The 9,714-nt window shown below is 44.5% G+C and overlaps 1 protein-coding gene across 10 annotated transcripts in view; it reads left to right on the forward strand.

Moving 5' to 3' along the window:
• The first annotated feature begins 598 nt into the window (after positions 1–598).
• Positions 599–9,714, forward strand: part of MSANTD2 (Myb/SANT DNA binding domain containing 2) — a 32,246-nt gene continuing 23,130 nt past the window's right edge. For 3 of the 10 annotated variants that reach the window (XR_014138872.1, XM_081799214.1, XM_081799213.1), the window contains exon 1: positions 599–1,524. Coding sequence is in view for 8 of the 10 variants with exons in the window: in XM_081799214.1 (XP_081655340.1) it covers positions 763–1,524 (762 nt within the window). In the remaining 2 variants the exon portion in view is untranslated. Of the gene's footprint in view, positions 1,525–3,260; positions 5,298–9,714 lie in introns of those variants that run through there. The other 7 variants (XR_014138871.1, XM_081799212.1, XM_031018198.2 and 4 more) reach the window with 6 other exon arrangements.

The raw sequence follows: 9,714 nt of genomic DNA on the forward strand, positions 1-9,714 counted from the left end.
GATTTAATAGATAATTAGATTTTTGGCTTTGAAGAGTATTGAAATACCTTTCAGCTATGTATTGGATTTGCAGCACTTTGAGGAGTATTCAGGAACGGTTAATACACTAATTACTAGAGGTCACAAGAGTTGCCAGAATTGACAGTCTTGTCAATCTCCTTACACTCCAGAGTGTGAAATACAGTAGGAAAGTAGGAAAATGATGCAACTTCCAAATTAGGATGGGGAATGGTATTGGAAAGTAACTTTCCTGCCGGGCTCCAGAGTTCCTAACGTATTTAAGCTACAAACTACAAACGCGATAAAGACATCTAATTTTTCTACAAATCGTCACAGCTACCCGGGCAAACTGGAAAATAGATCTTAACTGAGTCAGAGTTGCTGTTCTTCAAATAATGCGCATGGGTTTCTTGAAAAGCCACCGAGTACCAACTCTAATGCCGGTCCAAAACTGCTTTTTTAAAGTCTCCCCCAGAAATGCACCCCTTCAGCCTTGCTGCTTCCTGGATATACCCTCCGCAGGTTTCCCCAGTCTCCGCCCTGGACGTCAGCCTCTGCACCCCGAGGCCAGCTTGGAGGGAGGAGAGGCAGAGCTGAGGGAGAGAGGAGAGGCAGAGCTGAGGGAGAGAGGAGAGCCAGCGAGCGAAATGGTCAAGTCCTCCTTAACTCCGGGCCCCCTCGCGGGCCTCACCCCTCCTCCCGGGGGCTGAGACTGGAGAGGAAGTGGGAAGGCTCCAATCTGCTCCTCACGCCAGCGCCCTCATGCCCCCACCCTTCTCTTCAGCTCGGGGCTTCGGCGCGCCTCACCCCCGCCCCTCGCCCCGGGAGAGGAGCGGGCGGCGCGGTAGGGCTCGCGGAGAGAAGCCGGGGGGAGCGGACAGCCTCCGCTCGGGAGCAGGAGCCCGAAGCCGCCCGCCCACAGCCGAGCCAGGCCCGAGGACAGCCCCGGAGACCGCGGCGGCCGGATGCGCGGGCGCGTCACTTCCGGGCGGTGCAGCGGCGGCCGCTTGGAAGATGGCTGCGCCCTGTGGCTCGGAGCTGCCCGCCAACTCGCCGCTAAAAATCCCGAAGATGGAGGTGCTCTCCCCGGCTTCTCCTGGTGGCCTGAGCGACGGAAATCCATCGCTGTCCGACCCTTCCACGCCTCGGGGTGCCTCCCCGCTCGGGCCGGGCAGTGCGGCGGGCTCAGGGGCAGCGGCGTCCGGGGGTCTCGGGCTGGGGCTGGGGGGCCGCAGCGCCGCCTCGTCCTCGGTCTCCTTCTCCCCTGGTGGCGGCGGTGGCGGGGCTGCGGCAGCCGCCGCCGCCGCCTGCCGGGGCATGTCGTGGACGCCGGCCGAGACGAACGCGCTCATCGCAGTGTGGGGCAACGAGCGGCTGGTGGAAGCGCGGTACCAGCAGCTGGAGGGAGCCGGCACGGTGTTCGGCAGCAAGGCCCCTGGGCCAGCCATGTACGAGCGCGTGTCCCGGGCCCTGGCCGAGCTGGGCTACGAGCGGACCCCGTCCCAGTGCCGGGAGCGCATCAAGGTAACCGGCCGCCCGGCCTGGGGCAGCGAACCAGAGGCAGAGAGAAGGCGGGGAAGCGGGCCTCGGGGGCGGGGGCCGGTCTGAGCGCAGGGCTCCCCTCCGGGGCCCGGTGGGTGATTCGCATCTCCTCCGCCTTTTTCTTCTCTCCCTGGGAAGGGGGCTTTTTTCCAGATGGCCGCCAGCCCGTAGGTTTCCTGAGTTTGAAGTTGGGCGTGCCTGCCGCCGCCCCTCTTTCTTGCCAATTGAGGATGTTCCTGCGCTCTGAAGTTGGTAGTTTCTCATTGTGCGCTGTGCAGCAGTCCCCGTGTCGCTGGCGCCTCTCGCCCCCACCGCCGGGGCCCCTCGCTTTGTTCCAGGCTGAGGGGCTCCCAGGCAGAGGCTTACCAGCCGGGGCGGCTTTGAGGAAGGGTAGAAGAGGGGGGCCGGTGAGCCCCCAGTTTAGGAATTTTCAAATGAGTGGCAGTGCAGAGCCATGCAAAAAGCGCCTTTGGACGACTGGCCTTTGTGTCAGTCGCCTTGCTTCTAACTTGAGCTTCGAAGGACGAGTAAGACTTGAGATGCTTTGGAGAATTGGAAAGGCTTGATTGCAGTCAGCTAGTGTATTGTTATCGTGGAGTTAGGGGCGCAATTAAAGTTAGCCTGGCTGAGAGTTGGTGTGGAATTTGTGGAGTGTCGATGCCTCCAGAGTTAGATTGGCTTGAGGCCCTGCTATGTTTCTGACTAAGCTCCTTCATGAAAGCCAGTTTTTTCCCTGCTTAATTAGCTATTGTGCCGGATGTGGTGACAAGTAAAGCTCTCAGTGTGCATCTGGCTATCGTTGTGTATCTGAATGTTTAACTACAGAGGATTAATTTGGGCTAGAAATTTTTATCACCAGCCAGGTTATCTTTTCGCTGTTTCTATTGACTTTTAATCTAGGCTTTCAGGTTTGTATTATGGGCAGCTAGGGAATTGTAAGCTAGTTCCCTCATCATAGTGTCTGCTATGTAAGCTAGTTCCCTCATCATAGTGTTTGCTAAAAGATTCTGTTAGGATTCTTCCTCCCAGTTTTCAATGAACTACTTCTTGGTAAAAGTCATAGTTATGTGTGTACTTCTTTTCTGATAGGGTTGACACTTTTTCCAGAGCTCTTTGGGGGTAAAAACCCAGTGAAAACAATCGCAATCACACTAAAGTCAGAGATTGCTCCAGAGTTGGGGAGATCTTGGCTCATGTAGTATTCATCCTGGGGCAATGTTGCTTAGAAAATTTGGGTCAGAAACTGAGATATTTCAAACTTATTAACTATTGTTCAAGGAATTTGGCACCCATTTCTCATTTACAAAATTGAATTGGTGTACTTGATAACATGTACCTTTAGGTCTTCTTATGCCCCCTCTTTCCCCGCCCCCCCCAGCCTAACAAGGTGTCATTAAAATAATTGTTTCTAGACAGGACTAAAGTAGTACCTAATAGTAGCTACTGTTTCCTGAATCTCATTCATTTTTCTATTAAAGAATAGAGTTACAAATTCGATTTCAAGGTCATCAAGGTTAAATTTCTGGGCGAGTTTTTGCACTGTGCTGGTTAGCATCCACCCATCAACTTTTCTTGACTTAGAAGTGTACTTAGGCATTTGCAACTGTTTTAGCTTGATCGATTTTTGTCCGTAGAAATTTCCCAAATGGAAAAAGTGTTGTGCTATCAAAACCTCATTGACTATAAATCTCTCCATAAAATTGTTTCTCAATAACCAGGAAATACCTTGTTGGGTTACATCTTTGTCTGGTTATGAGAAGCATAACCTAAAGCAAGGAAAGGAGATTGAGCTTCTCTGAAGAATTTTTAAAAGAGGATCAGTTTACCTGTTTTCAAATAGGTAAGACCAAATTGACCTCAAGCTCTTAGAATATTTTGAAAATATGTTGATGCTAATGGATTCCTAATCAACAGTTGTAGTTGACAAGGAGGACAGATAACTGTGTGTGTTTTTTCTCTACTTGTTAAGTGATTTCAACCAAGGAACCAGATTGCTTCATTAAGAATGTTGGCCTTTCCTGCCAGAATTATAAGCTCCATAAGGCAAGTTCTGGTTTCTCTTATTCACTACTCTATCTCCAGTGCCTAGCACATTATAGACACTGGATACATATTTATTAAATTTACCAAGTAAAGTCTAGAAGGAGAATTTTGGGACGTATAGAAATCTAGATCAGTGTTACTTAAACTTTAATCCAAAGACATAGACTTTTGAAACCCCGTTTGAAAAATTTTGCATTGAAAACTAAGCTCTGTCCCTCCAGAAGACTTACCATGAATGTAATCTTAAGCATAGAAGCAAATGTTGTCACTGAAATAATAACCTTACACAGTTATGAGGTGGATGTCCAAGTAATCCAGAATATATTTATGAAAATAAAAACACAACCTTAAAAATATCGTCAGAGAATCTCAAATCCCTGAAAACAAATCTTTAGATCCCAGTTGCAGAAATGCCTGTTTAGAATGAATAATTCAGAAATCTCTTCTTTTACTTTATTGTCTTGATGAGAACTGCAAAAAGAAATTCAACAATCTTTTTTGCTTTAGATTTTATAAAATAGAAAAGAAGTAGTGCAGGAAGATATGGACCATGAGGAACTTCTTAAACAGACTAACGTGCTCACTTAAATGTGAACTCATGGCAGAGGCTCACAGGGAAGGAACATCATGTGTGTCAATTAAATTTCTGGCTGAATGCATTTGGAATATTTATTAAAACTCAATTATGAAAACTCCGTAACTAATGTCTTCTAAGTTTGAAAGGAGGGAAGAGATATACAGTAACTTTCCTTTAATCCTAGTTTCAGCATGTTGATGTAGCAGCCTTCCATCTCATCCTAAGAAGGCATCAGAAAGCTGAGTGCTAGCCCAGCCTCTTCCCTGGCCATCTTCCTGAATAAACTGAAAGCACATCGCTTCCCTTTTCTGGACTGTGTTTTAGATTTCCTGTCTATTAAAATTGTAAATTTTGAAATTAGTAACTCTTGGATTTTGCTACCAGAGTACTATTTTTGAATACTATCCAAGTAAATATGTATATTTCTAAGTGCACAGGATTTTACTTAAAGTCACACAGAAACATTTGTTTATTGCTGTAAAGGTTTTCATTTTGAAGTCTGACATGTCGTGTTACTGGTATTTGTTCAGTCATTTGGATGAAATGGATGTGTTTGAGACTGCCTTACTCCACAGATTGTTTGGTTCTGAAGTTTTGTTGTTGTTTTTTTTGTTTGTTTGTTTGCCAGAAGAAAATTTGTCCACTAACAATTCCAGCCTAATTTTGGAGTCAGAGAAACACATAATAAGGTGGTTTTCTGTCCGGTCATTGCATGATTTTTCTCTTCTATAGTCCTTTTCTCCCCATCTCCATCCACCAAGTACTTGAGTGCTTACTGTGTGCAGGGCTGTATGCTAGATGTTAGGATAAATAAAAGAATTGTAATATACAGTCCAAGAGCTTACAGTGCACTTGAAGTCTGTATACACACATCAAAGAGTTAAAAAACTCTACAACACAAGGGATGGTATGTGATGCAGTATTTGATTAAGTGTCATATGACTAAAGCAGACAATAAATGTGATGACTTCAAAGGAGGGAGAGATCTCATCACAGTCCATGCTGTAGTATTTGAAAGATCTATCTAGACTTGGCATTCATGAAAGCATTCACTTCGGAGCCAGATGCTGTATTCACACTTCAGTCAGTTAATCTGATGCACTGCAAAACTAATTCTCAAGTCCCATATTTTTGGGTGTTCTCCAAAAATTTGCCTCTTGAGAGTTGGCTTTATGTCTTTGAAACAGATGTGTACTTCTAGCTCTGCCTCGAGATGAAAAGCAAGGTGATTGTATGACCTAAAAAGCTTGTCTTTGCTGGATCAGTACGGGTTGCTCATCAGACAAATTTAAAACTGGTTGGGAGTCTTCTGCCTAGCAAACAAAATGATCAGTCTTTTAGGGAGATTTCTTAGATTTACTCATCAATCATTGTCATAATCTTTAGGACAAATTTCATACTTTAACAGACAAATGACATGTAGTACATTTGGTCTTTCATTTTAGCTCTCAAGCCTTGTCATTATTTGTTTGCAAGAACCAATAGGGTAAAGATGACACGGAGCCAGAAGATACCTTTGTCCCTGTATAAGCATTTTAATAGACTTCACCAATTTCTGAGGACTTTCCTCTGGGGTTTGCAGCCAAGACGGTCCCTCTGTACTATCATTGAAAGATTTCCAAGAAATACGGTATACCAAATAGTTTGTAAGAAGGATTTAGTCAGATTTGTTTGCTTCCATTTTTGACATATTCCTCTTCTGTTGTTCCCATGCCGCTGTCACCCAAAAGCTTGTGTGTTCCAGAATGCTTGTCTGCTTGTGAATCTGATACAGGCTTGATGTGTATCTTAAGAGAATAGACCATCTTAGACTACTGACCATACACTTACAGTCTTTCAGTTTAGGAGGTAAAGGTCTAACAAGCACATGTTAAAACTTTGGATGAATAGGCTTCCAAGTTTATTTCTTGGCATTTTGGGAAATCTAGTGAAGAGTGGAGTGAAATTACTATGAATCCTTCATTAAGAGGATATGTTAAAGGAAAAAAGAATTTAGAAAGCACATAGTACAAACAGCGCTGTTTAGTAAAACTTTCTGTGATGATGGAAATGTGCTGTATCTAACGCAGTTCAGTGTGATAGCCACCGGTCACTTGTGGCTGTTGCGATGTTGGAATGTGATTAGTGTGCCTGAGGAACTGAATTTTAAATTATGTTTTGTTTTAATTAATTTAATTTTTAAAAAATATTTTATTTATTTTAGAGATAGAGTGAGCGGGGGAGGAACAGAGGGAGAGGGACAAGCAGGCTCCACGCAGAGCACAGAGCTTGACACGGGGCTCGATCTCACACCCTGAGATCAGGACCTGAGCCGAAATCAAGAGTCGGATGCTTAACCGACTGAGCCACCCAGGCGCCCCTTTAATTTTTTTAATTTAATTTATTTATTTTTAAGGATTTTATTTATTTATTTGACAGAGAGAGACACAGCGAGAGAGGGAACACAAGTAGGGGGAGTGGGAGAGGGAGAAGCAGGCTTCCCGCGGAGCAGGGAGCCCGATGTGGGGCTCGATCCCAGGACCCTGGGATCATGACCTGAGCCGAAGGCAGACGCTTAACCGACTGAGCCACCCAGGCGCCCCAATTTTTTTAATTTTAAACTATAAATGCCACATGTGGTTAGGGGCTACCATATTGAACAGTGTAGGTAAAAAGTTATTTGGAGTACTAAAGAAGTCTGTTTTATGAAACAGTTCTCTGAGCTACATACTCAGACTTTTAGGGGAAGCTCAAAGTTCCTTTTTCTTGTCCCCCCTGTCACTTTATTTCTGAGGAGGAGGAACCTTGATAGAAGTCAAGAAAAATGGTCCACTGTACTAGGGAGGAAGAGCTTTTAGTGCAAGGAATAAAGTGTTATAACCTCAGTTGGCTGGGGCAAAGAGTGTCCTATTCTTGGTTCTGAACTAGGACGATGCCATCTGATAGAACTTTCTGTGATATGAGTGTCTTATTGTCTGCACTGTCCATCGGTCACTGCGCAGTAGCCACTAGCCATAGCTGGTTATAGAATACTTGAAATGTGGCTAGTGTGACTGTGAAACTGAATTTTTAATTTTATTTAATTTTAATTTAAATAGTCATGTATATCTAGCCAATGGCTATTGTATTGGCCAGAACAGCTTTGGAATACTGGTATTTAAACTTTTTTGTTTATGTACTCCCAAAAGAGTCTTTGTACTCTCTTGAACATTTTAAAGCTGACATTAAAATTTTTTCATTATATATGAAAGTTTATAGGAAGTTAATAGGATATAGGAAATAGTAAATCTAGTATGAGATGAATAAGATGTGAGGATTGGCTGTAAATTTACTCAGTAATGTACTCTGAATCAGAAAAATCCACACAAAATTCATTTCTGTAGATTTTGTCAAATGCATCTTGAAAATGTTGGTCATCAGACAATATTCCACTTACATTTAAAAGAAACAATATCACTAGCCTATTTTGCTTTAGTTATTCTAAATTAAGGGGCCAAGCTTTCCACCTAAGAAATAATGGACCAGACTGGGAATGCCAGGAATCCCTAAGGTTTTAAGGTGCCTTGATTAATCATTAAAGGAAGAGTAGGGATACCCCAGTGGGAGGCCACTGCATTAGAACTCTGAGCATCTTTCTGATACCTTTCTTGGCAGATATAGTGGGGCTGGGCCCTTGGATTCCACTGCCCTTGGGAAACGGGAGAAATCTGTGGAGCTTAACTCTTGGCTAAAGTGCAAGAATCTGTGGGAAGATTTGGAGATTTTGCCCATCCCTTTCATCAGACTCAACTGACAGATTGATCACAGGGTTTCTCCAAATACTTAAGTGTGAAATAGGCACTTGATTTTTTTTTATTATTCACCCACAAATATTTGAGTACCTTGCATAGTAGACTTTAGACATGCAGCAGGGTACCATCTACCATCAAGTGTCCACCTTCCACTGAAGGAGTCAGGCTACTAAAGCACCAGTTACGGTATTGTGAGTAAGGTCTGTGTTGCATGTTGACGTTAAGTTCGTGGTGCTTCGGGCGCACACAGGAAAGGCATGTCATCATAGACTTTCAGGAGGTGGGGCTTGAAGGTAAAGTGGGACCAAACTGAGCAGAAGAAAGTAGAGAGAGATGAGCGGTTGGGGTAAAAGGCCAGAAAACGCAGAACCTAGAACAGTGCAAACCGCAAATACAGCAAAATATATTTTATTCAAGAATCCTAAACTGGAAACATCTAAATGCTGTAGTTGTTCCAAAAAATTTATAAGTGATAAGTTACTTACGAAGTCATGCATTTCAATTGAAGAACAATTTGTTATAGTGCATGGCATTTGGTGAAGGTAGGACTTAGAATCTACAAATGACTAGTTGGTGGTGTCCTTAAGAACCAAGAAAAAGGTGGAGCAGGTAGTTTTGGAATAACAGTAGAGTGCGCATACCAATTCTAGACAGTTTTATGGTTGTTGTTTTTTTTTTAATTTATTTGACAGAGACAGCGAGAGAGGGAACACAAACAGGGAGAATGGGAGAGGGAGAAGCAGACTTCCCGCTGAGCAGGGAGCCCGGTGCGGGGCTTGATCCCAGGACTCTGGGATCATGACCTGAGCTGAAGGCAGACGCATAACGACTGAGCCACCCAGGCATTCCTACGTTTTGATAAATAACCTTTTTATAGTATTGGATTGTAGTTGTGCAAATATCTATTATATATCTCATTCTTATATACTGGAAAGAAAAACCAAAGCAGTGCATCTTTTGAACATACAATAGGAAGACATATATTTTACCCTGTGGCCTAATATTCCTATGATATATATGTGTAACTGAAACACTTTCACAGAATTATGGTTATAGCTAAGACTTACATAACATTTGTCACATGCCATGCATTGTTGGAAGTGTTTCACAAATACTCATTTACTTAATCCACAAAATGATATTCTCCTTAACTATGTGTAGTACACTCTGGTATGTTCTGTTATATGTGAGCACAGGTGATTTAGCTTCAAAACCACTAGGCCATATGTCCTCTTGAGTATCCTAAGTATACAGTATCTGAAAGCACCCAACACATTGCCTGTCTGGTAGGCTCTCTTTCTCCAGTCCCCTCCCTACATTCTCCTCCTCCTCCACCAATTCTGCCCCAGGACTTTGCAGCATTGCCTCCCCTTTTCACCCCAGTCCCTCTGGTGCCTCTCATCTTTCCCTTCCCCAGCCACAGCCTCAAGCTCCCTCACCTAAAACTGGTGCAAAGAAAACCTGGGCAGATGGGGGTGCCCGCTCCCACTGGTACTGGGCAGCTGGCTTACTCCTTGGGGACTGGCAGCTCAGGGTCACGTTGGTCCCCACACGGGGCACGCCCAGGAGATGGCAGGATGGAGAAGCTGGAGGAACTGGAGCAGGGAGACAGGTTAAAAACTCAACCCCAAGGGACCAACAGATCCCTCCCACCCACCCCCAGACACACACACCCCCCCCTTCTGTCACTCTGTCTGCCCTCCTCCAACCTTTATGCTCAGCCATTTGGGAGAGAGAGCTGCCTGGCCTCCACTGGGGCTGGGGAAGATGTTGCCAAGTGTG

The sequence above is a fragment of the Leptonychotes weddellii genome, chromosome 11, assembly GCF_054177405.1.
Source record: "Leptonychotes weddellii isolate Sample4059 chromosome 11, ASM5417740v2, whole genome shotgun sequence".
NCBI classification, from domain to species: Eukaryota; Metazoa; Chordata; class Mammalia; order Carnivora; family Phocidae; genus Leptonychotes; species Leptonychotes weddellii.